Genomic DNA, 26,086 nt, shown 5'->3' with positions numbered 1-26,086 from the left:
GTATGTGTGTGTGCCTGTGTGTGTGTGTGTGTGTGTGTGTGTGTGTGTGTGTGTGTGTGTGTGTGCGTGTGTGTGTGTGTGTGTGTGTGTGTGTGTGTGTGTGTGTGTGTGAAGGAGAAGGAGATCACGGCGCTATCTACACAGATACATTATTGGGAATGACAACCATGAATGATCTTGATGAATGAAATTAGATATGGCAGTCGATGATTTTGATAAAATATTTCTATATTGGTGATTTAATTGGAACAAAACGTACTATACACGCATGCGGAAAAATCAGGTTACATGCATGGTACCACGTGATTAACACAAGCAACAAGCAGATATTCCTTACAGCGCCTTGGTGGTTTACCAGAATTCATGCATGATTTCGACTGCTTTTCACCACTTATCCTAAAAATAGCCAAAGATAGTTATTAAACCTCTCCATTGCGTAGCTTAAAAGCGCATTTACATACATGTACGTGGGTTAACATTTTATCTCATTTCCCTATGTATGGATAAAACCAAAAATCAATTGGAAATTGTTTTCGGGTAAGGGAGTACACATGTGCCCTATTATTTCTCTAAATTCTCAATGTATTTCCATCGATTCCTATTTGAGGGGAGACACCCTAATGAAATAACACTACAAATATCCATCCTCTTCTCAGAAACAACACGCACTCTCTGTCAATCATTTATAGAAACTTATTTAACTGGAAAGCATCTTTAATTCACCAGAGGAAAATTGTAAATGACCTCATACGAGAGACTCGTCGCGACATTTACACATTAATTTCAAGTCCATACTCTGCCGAAAACCTACCACAAGCAACAAGAAACAATCGTTACGGGGAGGGGGCGGGGAATCAGATGCTAACTCTGGATCAAGCTTGAGTAAAGAAATCATGTCGATTTTGAGCCACTTCCTTGAGTAGAACAGTCTCACCTAGAGAAGGTGTCAATTTTGATTTATTTCGGTGGGTTACTAAGCTCGACTGGAGAAGAAAGCCTTCTTTGCCATGGACAGCAGGCCTATAACGTTTGTCCGAAATCGCGGCATAGTGGCAATGTAGAGCAACGGGTTAATGGCCGAGTTAAGCCAAACGAGGTCGCTGAGCCGCTGGAACGTTGCGTAGTCTGCACATCCGTTCTCACTGAATGTATTGCACAGATTGACTAACGTGTAAGGCAGCCAGCAGACGGAGAATACGAACACAACGAGGCCCAGTGTGAACGCAGCTCGGCGAATTTTGGCGCCTTCGCGGTTTATGTGAATGCAGGTAGATTTCGTTTGAGACGGCGCCGCGTGGCCAGAAGATCTCTCAGACAACGCCGGTCTTTCGGCCGGGTCCGCTCCATCCCGGCGTCCTTCCGCTGAGCCGTCGTGGCCAGCGGCAACTTGACTGTGGTTCTGCAAATCATGTGCTAGTAGCGTACTGTGGTGTCTCACCCGAATACCGTGGTTAATACTAGAACCAAACAATCGTGAGCCATTTGACTTAAAACGTATCATGCAGTCATTACTGCTGCCACCAGTAGTCTGCTTGTTCGTACTGACAATTTCAGATCTTTGTGATTCATCAGTGTCGATCCCATTCGAAGAACAGTCGCTCCTCTCACGATCCCGTTTCTCTCGATCCAATCGCCCGAAGGTTTCAATCATCGACTTGGTATAGTGATTCAAGAGCTAATTGCCGCGCAGCAAGACTGTAGTTAATCTAAGACGACGTCCGTTGACTGAAGATACAGCATCAAGTTCTCTCCCTCGGATTGAATTTTGCTGTGGCTCCCAAGCAAACATCATTCCAAGATGGTTTCGAAAGAATTCTGTTTCAGTTAGATTTGTACAAATCTGAAGCAAAGAAGAATCGGTGATCTTTCCTGGAGTATCTATCCTCGTGGTGGATGACTGGTGGACACTGAAAAACTGCCCAAGATGTTGCCCGAATGTCATAAACTCCCGGGTAATGACAAGTAGAAATAAGCGCCAACGACGAATATCAATGGTTAATGGACGATGCACGGACGCCATTTATCGATTTCTCAGTCATTCCTATTACATACGCAATTTCGTATTACACCATAATACGAACAGGACAGTAAAGAGAAGACGTGCTTTTAGAATATTTGCACAATCTCAAGTCGTCTGCAACGATGACATCGCTAATTTTTGTACCCGCCAATCATCTGATTGTCTTTTGTGCATTGGGTCAGGTATTGCACAAATAGATTTTGAAGATTTTCCTGCATGAAATTTAAAGACGCAGTTTATATCAACTACATCAAATTCAATTCGTATTGAACAATTGAATGGGCTTATATTCTTTACTAAAAGTACTATATAAAATATAGAACCTGTGACGTATGTATAGGCGCCTATTTAATTAGATCTGTATGTCCATTCCATTCACCTCACATTTTTTCTCTATATCCTTCCAATAGCCACGTATTATGCCAACTGCCTGTCATGAATAAACCTGCTTTTGACTACACAGGATCGGAGTGCCTAAATTGTATGTCCAGTTGGTAATGGACTGACTCGCCGAATACAAAGTGCAATGGGCTTCCGTTTCCGACCTATCAACACCCATCACCCGTCACTGGCTAAAAACATGTCAGAATTTTTAACTTCTGGAGCAAGATGCCCAGTAGATTTGAGGCAGAGCGCCCTTCTCGTAATGGTTACCGGATTTTCAAAAAGCCAGTTCACAGTTAGCAACACTTACTTAGACTGATCTCTGTAAGAGATCAGAGGTTAGCAATGATCTGTTGCACAATGATCTCTGAACCACAAAACATGGACTAATATATATATATATTAATATTTAGAAGAGCAGTTGATGAAAGAAAAGGAGACAGTGGTAATTTACACGTATAGGCCTCTAAGCACTGGCTGCCTGAAGAGTTTGGATCATTAACTTTGGTTGAAGAGAATATGAGCACGCGGCATTCACCCCTATACATTCCGATATGAGTCCACGTAGTTCATTTGACGGGAAGACTTATTCAGTTTTTTCAAATACTTCAGTCGCAAGTCACTTTATCTGCACATGCTCAGATTGCAACTGTGAACTGCCTTTTTGGCGAGTGTCTTGTCTATCAGGATTACGAAGCACTGAAGATATTTCATCGGCAAACCCACAGAATTCACCGTGACAACATCCTTCTTGTGTTAGGCTTCCCATGACGTATGTTGAAACGTACAGCAAAATATATAGTGTGACAACGCATACGAAGTGACGGTAGGGCCGAAATGAAAATGGCGTTATCACGAAAAGTTCGTAATAAAGGTCGCTGCTACTTTCGCGACTGCTCGCGTATTCGTTACCCAACAGATTTCCGTGCGACGTTTAAATATGACAACGTGGGGACGAACACAACCCTATTCAAAACAGGAAGAACGTATGATTTTAATTGAAGACAATAGCGCCACAGAGATCACTTCAAAAGTCAGCGAATTTCAAGGTTTAGATAGTGATGTAGGTACACTGTATATAAACATATAGTGCTCTCACACAAAATAACTGGATTGGTTCCGCAGCGCTTTACAAAATGCAGTGGCAGGTTATCTTATTACCCGTTGAGGACGAGTTCCGAGTATACTTGGACAAGTGTCTACGGAAAATGCGCGTTGTAGCAAAATCAGCCCGTCCTCAATGGGTTAGATAAAGTGAACTTCATCTCAATATCTAAGTTACCATTATTGAATGAAGTGCAGTAAAAAAAAATAGAAATGTAGCGGTTTTATCTATGTACATCTCCATCATAATAAGGAAAGTTGTGGAATTTTGAAGGTAAACATGCATGTTTTCACTGCCAAGCGAGTAAAAAGTAGCAACCATGTTATACAAAATATGATGGAATGATGTCACAGTCTTCAAAGGGCATTATCTATGATTTGCAGATGAAAAAACAAAACAAACAGCTTTAGTGCTTCAAAGTAGTTCTAAAATGTGAGTTATGGATAAAACAACCAATGCAAAAATGTAAATCAGTTCAATCAATGTTAACTATTGTTAGATATACAAAATGTGAACAATAGTTGTAATGAAATTGTTTCTAGAGTAAACCGTCTACAATTAGAGTTTATTGAGAAAAATAGTAATATCTCCTTATATTTTAGGCTTGTTGCGAAATTTTTATATGGTATAGGATGTTTTGTGATACAGCTGACCTACACATATGCATCATATATATTATGTGAAAACTAGAACATTTTTAAAATCACTGCACCCATAATGGTGGACAATATACAAGGGTCTTATTGAGTAATACATCACAAAATTATTTCCTAAATTCCCCTATTTGACATGAAGAAAAGAAAGCTCACATCCTTTATATCTTAGTAATATTTATTGGGTTGCAGTGTGTTGCAATGAGTAATTCAACAGTTTTTATAGGGGGCTAGAGTTCAGGGGCAATATTTGAAAGCATGCTGATTCCACGGCTTGGGGTATTGTCGTCTGTTGTTCATGTTTTGTGTGCATTATACTGAAACGAGCAGTGTCGCCTATTGTTGAGCGAAGACCGTGTCGTAAAAGAGTGATAAATTTGAGAATCGAGTGCAGAGAATCCATAGTGGGTCTTGATTATGATGACACATCTTGAATGTTCTTTGGGGTCACGTTTTGTAAGAGTGAAGGGAGCAAAACTGCAACTCCATACACGCACCCTATTTTTTATTCACCCCACCTTGCAATGAAAGTGATTTGTGACGATAAGCAAACCATATGTATTTTTGAGGCCGTCATCAAAGTCAAGCTTCTGCTTAATATACAGTCTCCTACATTTTGTTCCTAATCATTAGATTTAAGAATTAACGATATTCCATTTGTTCGTGTATGACTAAATTTAAGTATATTACACTATATGATTGGTATATGATCATATATAATTTATACTTTCTTTTTTCCAATGAATGATTAATTTGGAGAATTGTTTGTTACGTTATATATTTACTTTGTGAAAATGCAGAAATCAAATCAAATCAAATCAAATCAAGATATTTCCTGCTGTAGTATACTCTTCATGTACCGGTACTATGCGCTCTGATATGATCATCATGTATTACATATATATATATATATATATATATATGATATTCGCACTGTCATCCCTGAAGAAGAGGAAGGATCCTCGAAAATTCGGATTATTCATTAAGTCAAGATTGGCTATTAATGCATTCCCTGCATTCCTCTGTTGTGACTTTATTATTGCTATATATATATATATATATATATATATATATATATATATATATGAATAACAGCAATAGGTTTCTGCTCGGAGTCCAAGAAAGTATTAATTCACAACAGTAGTTCATATGAAAACTCCGTCAAAACTACGTCTCTCAAGGAGTTTTCATATGAACTATATATATATGCTACAAAACAATAATGAAACACACTGACAGATTACTATATAGGATTCACAATCAGAATAGCATATCTGAAAATTCGTCGGTTAAGTCTCGTGAGTCTGGAACCTGGTCCAATTAACTGAAAGTTATTCATACAAAACAATGATAATTTAGGTATTTACTATGATTTTTCTTCTTTCGATTTTGTTATCATCTTTTCTCACTCATATCTCCAGCATCTACCTCTCATAAACACAACCAACACAGTTTCGATGATGCTTCGTTGATGAAGCTGCATGATGACAATTTTAAGAGCAGCCAAAGCTTCGATATTTCAATAATAACATGAAATTGGTAATAACCATTTATTAATTTAGGGCAACATCAGTTCAATCAAGAGGAAACATGGTACTGATAATCACGAGCATAAAATTATAGATTATGACCTCATCATAAACAGGCATCGCAGCAATTATCATGATACTTATACGGTTCAAAATGGTGGGATTCGCAACACTATATTATCATAACCAAGACTGTTATCATTCCTGTGTTTATCATTATCATTAGCATTGATATTTTTTTGTGAAGGCGACCTAATACATAGATCGCGTAGCCTATGTAATTTTTTATACAGTGTGCGATGAAATGACATAGCTTTCTTGTTTCTTTGCTGTTGCTTTTATTTTTGTTACACACCAAATGCGTCTGATTGTATTTGTAATTTTGTTCACATCAGCATAGAGATCCGTGCTTATAACTTCCCTATATTACACGACCATGAGCAATGTGTAAAGCTGTACTATTATTCTGCAATGTACAACGCTGACTCATTCTTTCTTGCCTTGTATAAGTAATAAGAAAAAGGGTTCATTGTTCCTAAGGGTCGTTAATCCGAAAATATGGTTCGTTCATTATATGAAAAAAAAAGTTCTTTGTTCCGAAAACGAAAAATTGAAAGGTTCGTAATTCAGAAGGTTCGTTTTAAAGACGCACCTTTTTTACATTTTCGGATAAACGACCCTTATGTCATTTTCTGATTCACAAACAAGTTTGGCTTTTCAGCACGTCTCCTCCATTTCCTGCAACTTTAATTTTAATTCAATTCCATCTGCTTATGTGATGCGTATAGTATTGTTAATTTCACGTATCTTTCTGTGTTGCTACATTGTATTGATATGTATTGTGTTACTACATTGTATTGATATTGTGTTATTTTGTGCATGTAAACGTTTTACGTTGTTGGAAATGAAATAAATGAAATGAAATGAAACCTTTGGAATAACGAACATCACCCTTGACGAGGGGAATTGTGGCATAAGGCATCGGTTCATGGATAATAGTAAACAATGCATTAGCCCACAAACCACTTGGCGGCCAGGTAGAGTCTACAAAAATACATTACATTCAGGCATCAAAATTACAGTACAGTATCTCCACGTGTAGATTCATTAAAAAAAAAGTAATGTCAGAGTGAGGTGGTGGAAATTTTTGTGTGTTTCGTTCGAAAATGCTGCATACGTCTCAAGAAAACAAAGTGGCAAGAAAGAAAAAAAAATCATTTCCTGAAATGATACAAGCCTAACACTAAAAACTGTAGGCCATTCGCGTAGATCCCAATAAGCCCAAATTAGAAGAAGTCGTGTAGAAAGAATAATCACATCATTTCATATAACTCGTAGTGTGCCTATAATGTGAGAGAGTAAACCTGGTAAATATACATGTGTGGTTTTTTTTTGAGCGTGTGTTTTTCCCCCGATTCAACTGCTTGAACACTCTACAAGAAATTATAGGAAAGGACAATTGGAAAATAGGAAAGTGGAAGACTGTCAGTTCTCAAAGCCAAACACTAAAGTGGATTCATCGACAACTTTGCATAAAACGGCCCTATCAATACAATACTAACTTGTCCAATTTACGACTACAGCTGAGATTCTACAGAATGAATTATGTACAATGCAACTTTCCCTGCACAAACGAAGGAACTAATGAAGGCAATGTTGCAGAGCTACCAAAACCAGAACAATGCATAAAATCAACCTAACGGAATATAATACTGTAAGCTAGTATACTTCTGCTACATCTTCTACGTAGAGTCTCGTTATTGGCACATTTTCACCTTTTTTTTTTCTTTTATTCGAGCCAATCTAAATGTATTTATCTCTGGAATTTCATTTTCGGTGCTTACTGTCAAGATTTTTTTCTTTTTTTATCCATGCTTAATTCCAATCAATGAGCAATATAGAGCGAAGAAGGCTTGGAAAAACTCCTATTTTGTGTGGAAGCTATTTTCTTCTGTAGCGTCATGGTTTAATACAGAAGTTTCGCTGTTCACAAAACTGGACGATAAGTATACATAATATAGCGAAAACACCTAATTCTTTCATTTTCACACAGTCTTTGGTTCACGGGGGCTTTTGCATCAACACGATTGAGATGTGTTACATCGGAGTGACCTCAGCATTTTGAATACGTGTACCCATTAAACAATGAAAGACAATGAGTGTTGGTAACACCACGGACCTACGTAGATCCATGGTAACACATAATGTTGCAGTTATATCGTTTCGGTTTCCTTTGTAACAAAACACCTATTCATTGAGACGCATGTCACGACATTATGGTATATACGAGAATCTCATTAATGCGCAAGTCCAAGCGAAACATTTCCTCGAGATCTCACTGACCCATTGAACCAGGAAGTGTTATTGGTGAAACAAAAACAGCGAATAGGCTGTGCAATACAAACGTAAAGGATTTGTAAAAAAAAAAAAAAAAAAGTTACAACTGAAAAAATATAAATTCTCAAGATATCAATGTCAGAAGGAGATACATCACCTGATCATATACCTAACTTGCAGATTGAAAGAAGAAAAAATATTTTATAGACACGTTTGATTTCAGTGACCGTAGATGGTAGGTTAATAGACATTTTCATGACAATACATTCCTTTGTGAGTCATGTAAATTTGATTACTGACACATACGCCTATACTTGTCATCAGCTCAAGGCACACACACACACACACACACTATGTGAGGAACTATGCATATAATATACATCAATATCCACTTTAGTTTGATCATCTTCTTCCTATCCATTTAGCTCGTGACAGCATAAAGACAATTAATAACGTATTTCGAAAAAAAAATCACTAAAACTTCAATTGTACAATAGTCGTGACGTCACGGCCGTTTGAGGGCGCTCTACAGGGAGCTTACTGTGGTAGGTATGAAAGACGAGGCTCCTCTAACGCGTGACAGGCGTCCTTTAATGGCGAGTTGTTGTCGAAATTTACCTCGGATGCAAGCGACCGCCCTCAAGGATCCAGTGAATGCTCGTTATGACGTCATCGTACCTCTGACAATTTGTTCATAAATAATCCCACATGTTCTTTGTTTCTGTGCTAGCTTATTGTCTCAAAGAGCCTGAGCATCTCCTTAGTTTCCGTGCGGCGATAACTCCCCGTTACTACTGCTGATGTCGCTTCCTTCTTCGGGTTCGAGGTGTTGCCTCGGAGCTGAAATCAGAAGGGAGACAATTTATTATACCACAATTTTGATCTGGTCTATGAATATTGGGCTCGTTGGTTATGATTACACATACATTCCTCGTCACAAATCAGGGGCTTTACAACGTATTTCATGAAAAAGGTCCTGTATATAATACACGTATGCAAATACAAGTATTGCTGCAATGGCAAGTGTCATGGTAATAACAAGAATCCCGCTTTCTGATTGGCTGTTGCATGAAGACGTTGCTATTCTCTCAAGAGTTGCTATCTTAACGCCTTTTTTAAAATGAACCCTGACTTTTTAGAGAAAGCATGGTATACGAAGGGCACATAGGCGAAAGTAACAGGAGGATATCTCATTGATGTTTCTGAGGTTATATCGCAGTATAGATGATCATTCTTTTTTTTATATTGGTGTCGTTTCTTTGTTTTTTTTTCTTGTTTGCTTTGAGATATAACCGTGATGATTCCCTTGTTCCGCCCAACATCATTAGCAAACTAGATTGTAACCATGGTAACGGTGCCCTGGACAAACCTGGAAAGCCTTGTGACTCAAAGAGGAGTCGGGGGTCGACAGGGGGAAGCACGGTCTCCGGCGCGTGGTTCGGTGAGGCCCCCATCGGTGACGCCCCACGGAAGCAATCGTCGTCGTGGGCGTTGACTGACTCGTCCTCATCGACGTCGTAGTCGAAAGGACGGTAGTTCACAGCTCCATTGGCATCTGTTCGAAGTGCATTTTTGCGTAATTACAGCGACTCCTATTACAAATCACTGCCTTTTCGCATCAAACTGTCACTGCATGGTAAAGTCGCTCACGTTTACTGACAATACTGACTTTCATGACTGACTGACCGATGACTGACAAGAATTATTAAGCATTACCTATAATAATTGAAAAGTAAATATCCGGGTTACGCCGGTGATTAGCTTGTCTTTGCACATGCAGGTCCGCGTAAGATTGCAGAGTTTGTGATTTCACACGAGATGAAATGAAAATACATGTAAAAGAATACCAGTTATAATTTTCGTAATGAAGTTTTTCATTCTCCTTCTTGATGCACGGACACCATTTTTCTGTTGTATGGAGTTGCATCCCTTTATCAAGAATGTTACAACATATTGTTGTGGTTTTATAAGGTATAAATCAACAACAAAGACGAATTTCTTTGAGTCCTGCGTCATTCATATCAAAGTATTCTTCATTCGATTCCAGAATTCTTAGATACCCCTGAACTGCAATTCTTAATCAAGCACATTTGGTTTTATCTGAATTATCATATAAATATATATACAAACACTCAGCAAAATAGAAAAAAAGAAGAAAGTAAACACTTTTTCGAGTTCATATTTTTCATAGAAGATTTTGATGAAAATCAAAATATATGCACGTACCATATTCAAGATAATTCAATTGGCTATCAAGCTAGTGGGTTAATACAAAGAGAAACTTTAAGCATGAGTGAACACATTCATTTGGCAATGCCCTTCAAGATAACAAAGACGACAAAAAGCCAGTTTAAAAAAGGGTGTGTACAGTTCTGGTCGAGGTGAGGATTTAGCTTTTAATTTTTTGCGAGATATTCAGAAACCACTCTATGAGATGTCAAAGAGCATGCAATTCTAAGGGGTATCAAAAGTTTATTTGATGAAAATCTGTTTTGAAATGGCTAAGATATTCAAGAACAAGATGAAACAAAGAGATCCTAATAAAAGGCGTGGCCTGTCGCCTTTTATTATTATCACTTTTTTTATATCTCAGCCATTTGAAAACCAATTTTCATCAAATAAACGTTGAATCCGTCTTAAAATTACATGCTCTTTCGTATTTCATAAGAGGTTTCTCATTATCTCACTAAAGAATGTTCAAAACATGAATCCCCAACTCAACCAATATTGTACAGTCCCTTTAACACAATGAGAGACATGAATGAAATAGCAAAAACAAGTTTGTGTTCTCTTTATCTCTTTATAATCCCAAACAAAAGCAAGGTGGGAAACTAAAGGTGGAAAATACGATTTTTTTTTTGTCAGCTTAAACTTCAAACGACACAGGGAGTAATGGCATAAAGATGATTAATTAAGCAGAATTTCTTTATTTCACTCTTTTTATTTAGTAATTTAAGTTTTTATGAGATAAAATTAAGAACCAAATATTTAATACAATTTTCCTTATTTGAAACAAATTGACATTTCTACCACTTTTTTTATATTCCTTCTTCTTTATTTCATTTGAATTTGGGTTTGACCAAAGATTCTTCATTTTTCTCCCTTGTTTTTGGCCTTTATTGATATTTTGGGCTTCAAAGATGACTGTTATAGAGATCAAAGGTTTATTTTTGCAACTTAGTTCATGTATCTAATCGTGTTACATTTGTCTTTTGTTGTTATTGTTATATGGAAGAGCACTTACGCATGAATGACTACTTGCAATTTTTTGCAATTTTTGCATTTTTTTTAACTTTTGTGCCTTGGAAGAGAAAAACAAAGGTTTTCACTCATGCGTAAAGTTTCCCTTTTAATTGACCTACCAAGCTGATAGTCAATTAAATTACCTTCAATATGATATCTAATACATTAAGTTTTAGCCAAATATTCTATGAGAAATATAAACTTGAAAAAGTTTTAACTTTCTTCCGTTTTTGCTGAGTGTGATATATACAGGAGATTGCAGTCATATATATTCAAATAGGCCCCTACTTCTTGTTCTCCCTTTTTTTAAATTTCTCAATTACTCACGTTCAAGCGGGAATGTCTGGCATGCGTCGGCGAGTCTACTGAACACGAACTGTTCCACGCGATTCTGCAGCAATGAGTCTAGGAAGGCCGCCACAGCATCCGGGCCTTTGATCATCAGCTGATCTATAAAACTTTATATCAAAAAGCAAGAGAAAACATTTTTTCTTTCTTTTCAAAGAAAGGAACGAAAAAAAGATCCCGTCCTGCGCATGCGTATAAAACACAAAACACGGGAATGTACAACGTGACTCATGATGCATTCATGCACGGCGTACGCATTCAACAAAGATACACTATGGTCCACATGGCGGTTTGAATCGAAAGTACGGAAACTGAGGCGAGTGGCGAGAAGCAACTTGTTAAATCTCGTCCATTGTACGCACTTTGATAATAATATTCTTTATATAGGATGACAAGGCTTGAAGGCGACATTCCCGCTTCCCTGATAGCCTTGGCGCTTATCAAGGGCGGGAAAGCAGAAAGGAATCTCATTAAATCCTCGCCAAATGGCCAAATGCGCCGTTGTGTTTCAAATCTGACAATATGGTATTCATATACTAGTAGGCGGGTAATAACGTGATATGCCTTATTGCCTTCTCGCCCTGAACAAAGCGACTTCTAGCGAGTTCCGAGAAGTGACCTTACAGTAATTTTCCGATTTTTCACTTAAAATGATGTCGCCATTTAAAGTTGTTTGCCTTTCCCAAATGGCGACGAGGAAAAGACTACCCCCCCCCCCACACACACACACTTTAAATAGTATTAAATATAAAAAGGAATCTTTTCACTGTAAAACAAATACATATACTGTACTCTATTATCAATAGATTAAAGCAGTTCGCCGCAACTGACGCATTGGAAGGTTCCTTATTATACACTGCAATATTGTGTCGGCATTTGAACATGTTGAAACTCTAATGTATCATTGATCTCAAACTTTTTAATCATCGTCTTAATTTGAATCTAGAATGAATCTAGAAAAACGTGATACAGTCTATTGGACAAATTCTTCGCACTTGAATGGCTGCAAACTCTAGCTTTTCATGGGAAGACAAAAGGCTAATATTTCTCAAACAAAACAATGTTTTGGGGTTGAATAACGGGAAGAACGAAATTGATGTCACGTCCAGAAATGAAATGCGAAATAAGAGGGTTGACTCATTTCCTTGCACACTACATAACTCTACGCCGTTATACAACGCAAACGTCGGTTCTCTAGACACACATAATGCTTGTGTGGATAGATATACAACGTAATCTACGGCTCTCTGAAGACATTATATGCTTACTCACATGTGGATATATAAAGCCTGTAACGGAACCGAAAATCAAAATCTCCGTCAAGGACCATGACATGGTTTCGTCAGCTAAACACTGACCGCCAAAAATAGTAATTTCGTGGAAATGCCTCTCTCATATATCCTTCCGATCCATGATACACCGGTCCACGGAAATTATACCATTTCATTCTATAAAATGGCCTCGCATCCTTGCAAGCCGAAGTGATGTTTTGTAGGCATAAACATTTCCCTGTTTTCCCATCATAATAATTTTATTCAAACAAAGCGGTGCAAGACATAAATAAACTAGCAAATTGGTGATATTAAATGAGACATTGTATCGTGCACTGCACGTGATTCTCCCTTTTCATTTACTACACAACAATTTCTCTCCGAGGGGAAAAAAAGACTTATAGCATTAAAAAGAGCTATCATCTCTAATGCTCTGGTTTAAAAAAAAAGGAAGAAGACTTTTTACAGGAAGACGAAATGCCTACTTATCCCAGTTCCCCGTCCCCCCCCCCCCAAAAAAAAAAGAAGAAAAAGATTGCATGGTGGCAAATTATGCATCTAGAAACTACAGAAAATAAACTCCCAGGTCCCTGGTTCGAAGCCCTTATTGGTAGCAGCGTTCTACGCCCTAAACAAGGTAGGTCTACTTCACTTTATCCTCATTGCCAAATCCTTCGGAGGGGACTACAAGTCGTCGATGCCGTGTTACTTTTTGAACATTGCTTGTTGATGTTAGCAGTTACGAAGACCTAAAACAATCAAGTTCATGAAACTCAAGTCTACAACAATTCACTACAAAACATAGTTTATGTCACAGTGCATGCATGACTGTTACACTGTGACATCGATGATGTCATCATGTGATTCCCAAATTCAACCAATCACAGATCGTGTTATACAAAACGTCACTAATGGTTTATTTATTTCATGCCTACGGGTGAAACCAACCAATCCAAACACCACAGTCTTGTTCTCACCAGTTTACTTTGTCTTCTGACGTCACATTATGCTTGATGAGTTCCACGGTTCTGAGGTCGAAGTGGCGCTTACTTCTGAGGTATGAAAAATGGCGACCAGGATCGAGATGTTTACAAAGGAATGGTCGATTCGCCTCCAGAACCTGTGGAGATATAAAGAAGATTAAAAAATGGAAAAACTGATACAACGAATCTGATAATATTCTGATTATCATCTCCATCAATACTTTTTCCCTTTTCTTCCATCATACTCTGTATAATATTACTTTAATTGAATATGGGGTGGTTGTCATCTTTATAATTATTATCATTCCTAACTTTCACAAAACAACGATAATAATAACAATTATAACAATAATAACAACAATAATAATACTAGCCATTATCACTATGATCAGAATCACTACCACGATAAAAATTATAAATATACAACGTTTACATCGTTCAAGGAGATATATCATTACATGACAGTATTGAGTATCTAGTACACATGTACATGCTAGACACATGATTGGATGCAGAAGTAGAGCTTGTACAGATAAAAACCACTATAGCCTGAAAACAGGACAGTGAGCACATGCACGAGATATTCTTAAATCAAGTCTCATTCACAATGAAATTCAGTAGACTGCATGGCAGAAACGTGTATATACGTGTTTAATACTTTACATATTTTCTTGCCAAGTATACATAACGACAAGAAGTTCAGAAATTACCGAGTACAGACTAAAATATTATGTAAAGATATACATATCTCTGACACAACAGCTGTAACTAAATACGCCTATAAAACTGTAGAGATTGAGAAAATTAGCGAAACTTGACGATTTCACACCTCAACCTTATGTATGTAACCTTGGTATGTACTATTGTGTGTTACTATTGTTACCGTGTTGCAGTGTACTTCATACCTGTCATATGACATGTAATACGCAATGAGACTGTGTGCACTTCCGCACTGGAAATTAACATGTCCGCACTTGTACGGCGCGCACGGCTGTAATGGGTTTTCGCGTATTCATTCCGGAGCTCATACACACCTGCTCAATACGCACGCACGTTGTACTAAGTACAAAATAAACTAGGACTGAGTTAATAGATGCGCGCTAGCTGCTTTGTAAATTGATAACTCATAACTTACGTAAGTGATAACATTAAACTTTGAAAAAAAAATCGATTCCCTTGGACATTCTCGCAATTTATGTTTACGTGCGGAGGTTGCGAAACTGTGGATGTGAGAACTAACAACTGCCAGCGCCCTACTAACGGAACCGGCAAAACAAAAACAAAAACAAGAGGAGTGGACTTCCTGTCACACACTGCTCTCTAACGTTTTCATCGCCCTTCCCTCCATTTCCGCGGATGCAACCTGAACCCATTTATTTTTGTTTCTGTTTTTGCAGTTTCGTGTCCTCTTCCGCTACACCACTTAGGCCCTTACATTTCTATAAAAAATCATGATCCAAAAAATAAATCTTTCCGGTTCATTATTTACATTTAGAGCCTATATGTTTCCTTATGTAATCAAATTATTATGAACATGTATCCCTGATCTTAATAGAATATGACACTTCCAAGTCACTTACAAAATAATATTCATTCTTCATAATAATCTCATATCAAAATAAACTTGTGTTTTCTGATGAAAGATTAGCAGCTTGGTGTCGAAGCTTTGGACATGAATCTTTTGTTATATTTTAGCAATGTTGGGCGTTTTCATATTCCTGGGATTAAGTTATAAACATCATTAAATTTTACTTTCACTTGAAAGACCGTTACTAATTTTTTTTCTACTAAAAATCTAAACGATTACCTGAATTCAACAGACTTAAGAAATCCAATTCAATTATGTTGTAGATGAATATAGCTTTACATCACTTGCATTCCCTTATCATAATTAGTATTACCTCTAAAACTAGCGAACAAATCTAGGGCCTACATGCATATACCTGAATATTTGAGAATATACATATATGTACAATATATTATGTATATATCCAACTCATACAGGCACATGGATATCCCCAAATAAGGACAGACAAACAAAATCGCACATACACACGCCATCAACTGACTTAAAAGTCCTGCATTTGAGTGGGAAGAAAAGGGCAAGCACTGAAAGATGACGGAAAGAAGAAGACGATGACTTTTACGCCAGTCCGTGGCCCGAACTGTGAAAGGATGTAAAAATATCATCTGCACTTCATTCCGGAAGTTGTTGAAGTTATGTTGTATTATAAAATGATCAAGGGAGAAAGCTATGTGTCCCAAATGGAACTTATATCCCATCACTTGCCACCCCCTCCCAGTATACACACATGCATAATTGCAAAATTTGACGGGCGGTTGATACCCCGACAATATTTTCATCCTCGCTCTAAAATGAAACAATCAAGAGTATAAGTGAACCTTTGACAGCAGTATTGGTGGAGATGAGGATTGGGCTTTTAACTTTTTGCGCGATACCAAGAAGACACTTATGAAATAGTACAGAGCATACCATTCAGAGGAATTCAAAGTTTATTTGATGAAAATCGGGTTTGGAATGACTGAAACATCCAAAAACAAAGTAAAACAAAGCAATCGTAATAAAGTGTGGGTCCCACACTTATTAGAATCGCTCTGTTTTGGATATCTCCGCCATTTCAAAACCAATTTTCATCACATAAAAGTACAAAAAATGTTAGAAATCTGAAATTAGGTCTCAACCAAAACTATACGATCCCTTTAATCAAAACAATGATCAGTGGAAAAGAATTCGTGATTAAAGTGTAGGCCCTATGTCATACTCCCGATTAGCTGAGGGAGGGGAATATGTATAACCATGGAGCTACAACACGAAGCTCCGTGGTATAATATCGCAAATAATACAATGCGTTTATTTGTTAACCCTTTCACACGTACAGTGCACGGTATATTGATAGGGGTAAAGACCTGCAAGAGTTGGGCCTATACTATTATGTTCGTGCAAACATGGGAAACGAAAATGGAGGCCATTCAAATATGGAACTCTTTTTTCCGAGTTAGACACCCCGGGTCACTATTATCCAATACTGCCTACTCCACCAGTTTGAAAATACGTTGGTATAATGATTATATTATTGTATATGACATTATTTATGCGTGGGAACATATGAAGAGTTTGTTCGCAAAAACCGATAAGTCCATTTTTGAAGATTTTGAAGTACGGTCTCTGTCATAAAGTACAAAATAGTACCTTTAAAATGATATATTCTTCACTACATATAAAGGTACATTTTTGAAGTTATGGTCAAAAGAAGCAAAAATTTTCTTATTATTCTTTTTGTTTTTCTTGACCTTTAATTGCAAATATCTCCATTTGGCAAATATGGACTTATCGGTTTTTGCAAACAAACTCTTTATAATTAATAGCAACGTCAGAACCGAACATCAGCGGCACTGATGTCGATAGTTTGTTTATTGGTAGTGTATAGTATAGTAGTACATGCAGTAGTAGTATAGTAGTAGTAATACTGTAGTAGTAGTTGTAGTAGTTGTAGTAGTAGTAGTAGTAGTAGTAGTAATAGTAGTAGTAGTAGTAGTAGTAGTAGCAGCAGTAGTAGTAGACCTAAATAGTAGCAGCAGAAAGCAGCAGACGTACTTATTCGGGGGTTTTCCTGTATTACATCGCCTGCTACGTAACACGTCCGTAATCATGAGCAGAGGACATGCAGACATTACACGCGAAGGCACTATTATGTGAGATCGGTGGGAGAACACTCGATCACATTGTCCAAGATTGTACAAGAATATAACATTGTACATGTACAAAGATGATCGACCCGTGATGGCTAGTGTGTGTGCGGGGCTGTGATTCTGATTGCATTTACTATCACAGCGCTCTTATCTCATTGCATTCCAGTTTAATCAGAGTTGCTAAAGTACAAAGATCCCCACAATCGAATGACATTAAATGCAAATATGAATGCCTATGAAAGAACACACACCGTAGATATTTACATGAATCAATAAGCTATGGCCCGTGAAGTTAAATCCTTCGTCTCTACTCTGTGATAGTACAACAGAAAGATGTACGTGTACATGATGGCAGTATATCTGCTAACTATACACAGCCCAGTCGCTGTACATGGTACGTCGCATAGCGTAACAGCGTCTGGTCGGGCTATATATCTGCATGCTTCTACACCCCTACAGACTGACCTCTTCGTACACTCGCTGCCGCTCATCGGGCCCAAGCTGGGCTATGCCCGGGGACATTCTCGGTGTTGGTTCCTGCAACCTGTGCCGCTGACGTGTGTGTGACTCTGGAACGATTCCGCTTCTTGATGGCGTACCCCTGTGGTGACCTAATCTGTTACTGTAGTTTGTGCTGCTCAGCGACGTCGGCCGAGATCTGTTCGTCTGCCGTGAAGGAAAAGAATTCATAGACATTGGGCATCGAGGGAGTGGAAAAGCAAACAGTGTAGAAAACTTAATATCTTGTTGTTAACAAGTCTCTGCCAAACTTCCGCTTTCGATGTTTTCACGCTTGTAATGTGGACTAGTGCTGACGTCACCTGCGGGAGGTGGCGTTGAGTGTCAATACATTTAAGTTAGTCTCTTCTTTCCCAGCGGCGCACATTGCAGAAATTACCGCACGCTCAGTACTACATTAATGATTATGATAGATCAGTTATTAGAAGGATAAAATTTTCGTCAAATATCTAGTCACAGTACACACATCGACTGTAGTTTTTCACGAAGCAAATGTTTACACTGCACAAATATGACATTGTAACATCGCACTCTGTAAGAAATAGTCTTCTGCAATAAGACTAGCAATTCCCGTTTGCCAAGATGAGCACAGTACTGATCGATGCTCGTCGGGGGATTTCCCGTTCATGGGATTGGTGGGTTGGATGAGGGGAGAGGGCGGGCGGGCATGTGCCGTGTCACTGGGGCGCGCTTTTTTTCTTTCTTTCTCTTTTTTTTTTCCCCCGTCGGGCCTTATCGTGAACAAAGCGCAAAATAGTGTACGGTTAGGACCCCTAAGCAAATCATTCCCATGAATGGACAATTCGTAATTGAGGTATAAAACTATATCAACCTGTTGGTAGAAAACATTGCGCAATGGCTGTGTACAAGGTAAAACTACTGGTTTTCCCTCCCTGAAAAGACATGTCTCACGTCTGCGTTGCGGAGTATATTTACCAAAGTAATGCTCTAATTAATCTTCTTTCGCAGTAAAACCAGATACATACAGTTTACTGACTGTGTTAATTCTAAATGCCAGAAATATGACACGGGATTTCGGTTTCGCTTCCAGTACAAATTTGAGACTCAAAAAAGTACTATAATATAAACAAATCATCAACGTTTCCAAGATAAATACATTTTTTTTTCCATCAGCATGTCAGTATAAAGGAGTCGCCAACCAATGAGCATGATGAACACTATATAATATAAGCACTGTGTTGAGAACATTACGGCTCAATAGATATCAGACCTGTATGTTGGGATGTACGTGTAATGGACCACGAAGGTTTAATTCTACAATGTTAAAGTTAAATTGTGTTATAAAGAGTGAAATTAAAACAGCAACATTGTACAGGATTCATCAAAATCGAACTTTGAATTGAAAAAAAAAGAAAGAAAGATCAATTTAGCCGGTGATGATGTCAAATCATGTCTTTCTGCACACAAAACTGTCAGAACGTGCGATGTTCTGGTCGATTTACCATCTATCGCTATCAACATTTCCTCAAAACATGGCGAACTTTGACCTTCCATAACTACAGTGCGTATATATAAAAAAGTAATCCAACTTCGGAGGGCTACTCATTGTCAGCTATGGAGAGCACAATGTTAATTATGAGGAAAGAAGAACTCTTCCTCTTTTAGTTTATACCTAATAATGTTGACAAATGTCATGCATGACTGAGCACATGAACTTTAAAGACAACAATGACAAATCGCACTTTTTCCACGTTTTAGTGTCACATGAAGGAACAATGAATGTCTCACTGAATGGATAAGATCTGTTAATGAAAGCGACAAAATATATAGGCGAGCTTGCACGACTGCAGGTTTGTGTCTACTTGGTCTATGGTTTGTGCTTATAGGGTTTCTTCTAACATTTTATTGTCCATAACCTTTCACATGGTTACCTGTCGATAACTTGGTCACTCCCACAAAGGTCAACCAACACACTTCATTTTTCCTATTCATATTCAACACATAATAGTTCGCAGCGACATGTATTACTGTATTATGTCTTGGATATGAAAAGAGTAAAATGGATAATGGGTTAAGTATTTGTTTGAGTGACCAAGTTATCGACAACGTGGCCACGTTGAAGGTTATGGACCATAAAAGGTTAGAAGAAACCCTTGAATCACAAACTCGAAGTTGTGCTAGCTAGCCTCTTAATTTGACCGCTTTCACTGACAGATCTCATCCATTCATGGAGATTTTCATTGTTCCTTTGCGATAGCACTCAAACTTGGAAAAAGTGCAATTTGTCATGTAGTTAATGTACTCAGTCATGCATGACATGACTGATTGATATAATCTATTTATTACAAAAGAAGGTTCTTCGTATTATTTGATATACACATTGTACCAACTTTTATCAAGTTCACACACCAATCCCTTGCTTAAAAGATAATAAGGTTCTAAACATTCATGATTTATATGATTTTCAATTAGGATAGTTTATGCATATATCTAATTATAATGAACTTCCGAAAATATTATCTGATGAATAGTTACCCAACAAGACAGTCTAACTCACTGCATTTACCTTTGAATAGAACATTATCTGCTAACACAATGTTGACATTCACAAGTCCTAAACTCTGGCATTCATTGGACACAAGTTTAAAAGAAATATCTACGTTGAGTCATTTTAAGAAGCAATTTAGGAATAAACTAACATTATAAACAAGATATTCTGTTTAAATTGATAAATCCTCCTGCTATAGATATTCTCTCCTCTCTCCATCTCTTCTAATTTCTCCTCTCATCTCGCCTTATTTCATCTATTCCCTCTACTTCATATCCTCCCCTCTTATCTCTCACTCTCTCTTAATTGCGGAGCTTCAGTTTTAGTTATTGTTGTGGTTCTGCCATTCCAATTATATTCTGTTTATTTTCATATGTGTCTCATAATGATGACATTCGATTTTTTTTTCTATTTTTTTATCATTATTTTATTTTTCGGGGGACTAAGTAATACAAGCCGTGCTTTTGATTTAGTTTCGGCCAATTTGGTTCTTTTGACACCAAGTGTTGCAAGTGATGTTATATAAGTAGGCCCTGCATGTATTATTGTTTCAATTATTTTTGTACCAAAAAATTGACAACGTATTACATCATAGTAATAGTTCAAATAATCAGCGTAACTTAGTTACGCTATAGTTTCATACGTTTGGGAACTCAAAGTGGATATAGATTCAAATCAATCAACCAATCAATTTGTTGATATAATTAGATATTAATGGAAAGAGGAAGAGTTGCCTATTTCTAACAACCAATATTACGCTCTCCATTGGTAACAATAATGAAATAGTAGCCCTCCAAATTTGGATTACTTTTTTTTTTTGATACGCACTGTAGGGCCTATTACTTTTCTTTTTTTAATACGCACTGTAGATCGCTATTCTGTGTGCTTGCCTGTAAGTTACAGATTAAAGAGACATTACAGACGATTCATATAGTTTTACATCATGTATTACATAGATCGACAGTGCCTTATATAGATTTTGTGGAATTTATTGTGGTCCTTGAGCAGAGAAACCAAAATCATGTTATGAATTTACATCCTATTGTGAATTTTACAAACATTCTTATCCCTTGTCCCAATCACTAGAAACTTTGTACCCAGCATAACCAATACCCAGGATAACCAATATATATGTTCAAATGCGTGTACAAGTCTGAAAATCATCCGGAAGTCTACTTTAAAGCCAAGGTGAACAGGATACAATGAAAATGGACTAAGATCGTAGTTGCAAACAGACTATGCTGCAAACAAGCAAACGCAGCATTACCTGTATAATAATGTATGACCATATTTGTATTTTTGTATTTGTATTTATTGCTTTTCATCCTTTCGAGTTCAAAGTCATCATGCAGAGACGGCAAAATGATGTTACGCGTACATATTTAATTGCCCTACACGTGAAAAGATCATCATTCAATGTTATTGCTAGCATCATTGTAATAATCTTTACCATTGAATTTTGTTTCACACTAATAAGTCAATTACAAATGCACGTTTTACCGTAATTCAGTGTACTCTGTCCATCTGATGTAACTTTTTTGATAATTTTTCCCCATGTTCCACAATTCCATATGATTTTAAGTTTTGATGCATGTTTTCGTTTCCTTGGCTATGTCATGGCTCCAGTTGAAATTGGGTTATTCATTGAATTTACTTTTGTGTGTGCATGTGTGTGTGTATGTCATCCATCCTTGCATATTTACAGCATACGAAACCGGTCTTGCAAGTCTCTCTCCGTTGATTCTTTGTAGATAAAATGTGCAGACATTTTACCTTCCTCTCGTGTTAATCGGTCATCAAGATATTATTTGTTTTTGGTTTGTGTGTTTGTTCTTGGCTAGCTACATGGTACAGCTCGAGGTATCATTGACAGTGTCAGGAGGAAGTGTCATGAAACATTGATCAAGACGTACAAAAATGCCGTTATGGGGTCGCTCATGTACGCACTTGCAATGGCGGATCCAGAGGGGGCCCACCCCTCTTTAATTTTGGTTAAAACAAAAGAAATAAAAAGAAAAAAAAAAGGGGGGATGCGTGTGCCCCCCTCTAATTCTGCAAAGGCACCTCCCCTTGATGGAATTCCTGGATCTGTCCCTGCACTTGTATGTTCACTATAATGTGCAACTTTATTTACATCATTGTGGAGGTCGGTACGGTGCAATGTGAGAGTGCCTGGTTGTAGCACACTGCGGCAGCTGCTACTGTCAAGTGTGTATGTCGAGTTCACAGTCATGTCCTTTTCTTGGCAATATATATACATGTACATAAAGAATTTGACTGCAAAACTATATAGGAAACCCCATTCTTGTTAATTTTTGATATTTTCAATTCATGATTAAAGCTGTTAAAATCAAGAAATATAGATAGAAAATATGGGATATTCTAAATCATATTTTCAATCATATTTCTTGTTATGTAACATGTGAGGCATGGCTGAAAATTTTGTATTGCTCTATGTGATGCTGGACTTACACATGTACTTAAAATGTTTAGAAATGGCACTTATGCAATTTTTTGGATTGAACTCTTCACATGTGTAATGTGACCTTTTGCAGCAAGGGTGGGCAAAACATGATATCAAGCACACAGTCTGAAAATACTTACTTGCCTGTGCAATATACATGTAGGAAATTATATGTGTCTGCTGGGTGGATGGAGCACAAGACATTCAGGATTTGAAGCTTATTTGACAATGCCTATACACACTGTTCTGTATTTACTAATACACACACACACACACACAAACACACACACACACATGTCAATACATTTATATATCTATATCTATATCTATCTATCTATCTATCTCTCCATTTATCTATATATCTATATAGACGGAAACATAGATTGATATGTCCATGTACATGTATATCATATTATATACATTGTATATGAATATGTAAGAAATGCCTCTCTTTAGGGTGTATCCTCCAAAACACAAGGGGAAAAACACACCAAAAATTTTCTGACAATTTTTTTTGGGCTACATTTATACTGTTTCAGATCCAAGTCAAGAGGGGTATACAGTAGCAATCATACAATATAAAATATGTCGTACAAGAGATTCCGATCTTGATGTCTCTTCTTTAAAAACAAATGAACAAACAAACAAACAAAACAGCAAATGGGGCAGTAATGAGAAACTACAGTGTACATCAACATGAAATTGCCAGCGATTGGTAAGGACCTTCACTGCTTAGTAATGCCATCTTCTGCACAACTCTGACTTGTGAGGGCGCACTCACTACGTGCAATCTTCATGATAACAGAGTTTTTAGGAGTTTGTCAAGACTCTTCACACAGACACTGCTTCAGGACTGTATTACATACAGAAGAAAAAAAAATAGTTAACAAAATGTAAGGAAATATTGTATTGGCACAAGCTTCTAATAGTGAGTATCCTCTGGGAGGCTTCATATACATGGTTTACTTTAACCCTTATGTCCTTTGAGTGCCAATTGGTATACAGAAAACTCAACTCGAACTGCATTGTATACAATGTCCAAAGTTCCTGGCACAGAATGGGTTAAATCTTGAATAATAGGATGAGTCTGATGATGACAAATGAGTACACAACGTCACAGATCTCTGAACAACTGCTTCTACATAACAAAAATACAGACAGACATACAGTATTTACAGACATATCTTGAGTGTAGGCTACCAAGATGTGACCAATTGTGCAATACATGTATCTCTCAACATGATCAATTTTACTTCATTGCTCATGTATACAGCTTTATAAACACAGTACAATTCACAAACCTCCCTTGGGTACAGCACAGACAGATGGCTGTAATGAACAAAGTTTCAAAATTACGATCAAAAGTGGCATTTGACAAGTGAAATCGGGGAACTGGGAAGAGCAACCTTCCACATGCTCCTTGACGTTAATCTGAACAGCATCACTGAAAGTTGTCTACGGTTTGGGAAAGAGCAAAAGTCATTACCACATTCTCTATGTGAACCTGTCAAAACATATGGTGTTGGAGATGCATCATTCCATTCATGTTATACACTAGGAAATATGAGAATCACATAAAAAGTGTGGGCTTGAATAAAACTGTGTTGCTGCAAAACATCTCCTTCACGATACTGAGTCTTCGAAATTATACTCTTCACATTTCACAGGACCTGTGTGATACAAGATAAAAATTGCCTGTGGTCTGCATAACAGAATGAGGCAGCAAAATGGCTGAACTACAACTTAATGACAGCATAACTGGCAAAGATCAAGAAATAAAATCTGCAGCATATTCCTAGATCACATAACAAATTATTACCACTTATTTGGCATTGAAAAAAAAGGTTGAATAAAAGCAAACTTCATCGGCTAAATCCACAAATACAATGTGCTGCTCATTTCATGAAGTACTGTATACGCCATGTTTTTAGCAAGTCTAATTTTTTTGTGAATCGGAACTTCCAAACAATTTTGTAAGTGGTTAAATTCACGATTATGAGTACAGTACTGAATGGAGAAATGTTTGCGTGCACGTCACATTCATGTCAGGGTGAGAGTTGACTTTTCTGTGTGTTTTTGAATTCGGAAATAGCACCCAACTCAAGAAAATCATGAAAAAGAAACATACTGTATTAGGCATAAGTAGCATTCCTTTTCTTTTGCTATATATCTGAAAGTGCACTACCAAGTTGCAAATTGTGATCTAGCTTGCGAGAAGTAATGAAGTTAACGTCAATGCATAATCAAACATATGATTCTATCAATATCATAAAAGCAACACACTATACCGCCATCTCTTTTCAAAGGGATAGCACACAATTACTGCAACAATTCCAAATTGAAAACGCGAGATGCATAATGTGGAAGTAACTGGAGTGAAATAAGTCACTCAAGGAAATGTCAACTACATTGTATACGGAATAATTTTCCTCATATCGCATCTCAATTTGCTATGCATTTTTGATATGACTGCCAAATAAAATTTCTTGTGTGTAGCAGGTTTTTTTTTTGTCTGTTATTTTTTTTTCGTAGGACTGTACAGAACTTTGTTAAAAGTATTTTCCCATTGATCAAAACTGCTAATCAAAATTTGAGAAGTAAAATATTATTCCCTGTTGTACATTGATACTAGAATGTAATCTATCTACAAAATAGCAAATTTAATCAAGAAATCGTTACGAAATGTAAAACAGACCACCATAACACACTTTGTACATTATGTCTTCCTTTCAGACATTTTTTGCACAGGTGCAATCTGGAAATTCAATAACCTGATGTATATCTGCCGCAAAATGTTCGAACTGGAATGAGAGAGTTTTGGAAAGAAAGCATGCCATGTTCTTTGGGGGGAAAAGGCGACCTACAGGAAGCAGATTTAACCATTTTGACCCACTTAAACCGAAATTCTGTAAAACCGATAGAGTATATATATGTGGCATACCAGGTTCCCCTGAGCAAAAGATTCATGACAACCAACTGTGATGATAGCCTTTGTTTTGACATAACCTTG

The 26,086-nt window shown here is 37.3% G+C and overlaps 1 protein-coding gene across 1 annotated transcript; it reads right to left on the bottom strand.

The window, feature by feature from the left end:
- Positions 1-7,185: 7,185 nt before the first annotated feature.
- Positions 7,186-18,106, bottom strand: LOC139726637 (uncharacterized). The gene is made up of 5 exons (XM_071637627.1): positions 18,050-18,106; positions 13,868-14,010; positions 11,599-11,729; positions 9,398-9,583; positions 7,186-8,868 (listed from the first exon to the last, which is right to left on the bottom strand). The coding sequence occupies exons 1-5, from the start codon at positions 18,104-18,106 to the stop codon at positions 8,789-8,791; spliced, it is 597 nt and encodes a 198-aa protein (XP_071493728.1). The 3' UTR covers positions 7,186-8,788.
- Between the last annotated feature and the right edge of the window lie 7,980 nt (positions 18,107-26,086).

The sequence above is a fragment of the Diadema antillarum genome, unplaced genomic scaffold (assembly GCF_040938485.1).
Source record: "Diadema antillarum isolate AM-2024a unplaced genomic scaffold, OU_Dant_1.0 seq00000094_RagTag, whole genome shotgun sequence".
NCBI classification, from domain to species: Eukaryota; Metazoa; Echinodermata; class Echinoidea; order Diadematoida; family Diadematidae; genus Diadema; species Diadema antillarum.
The sequence above is the reverse complement of the archived record's forward strand: the minus strand, read 5'-3'. Positions and strand labels throughout refer to the sequence as shown.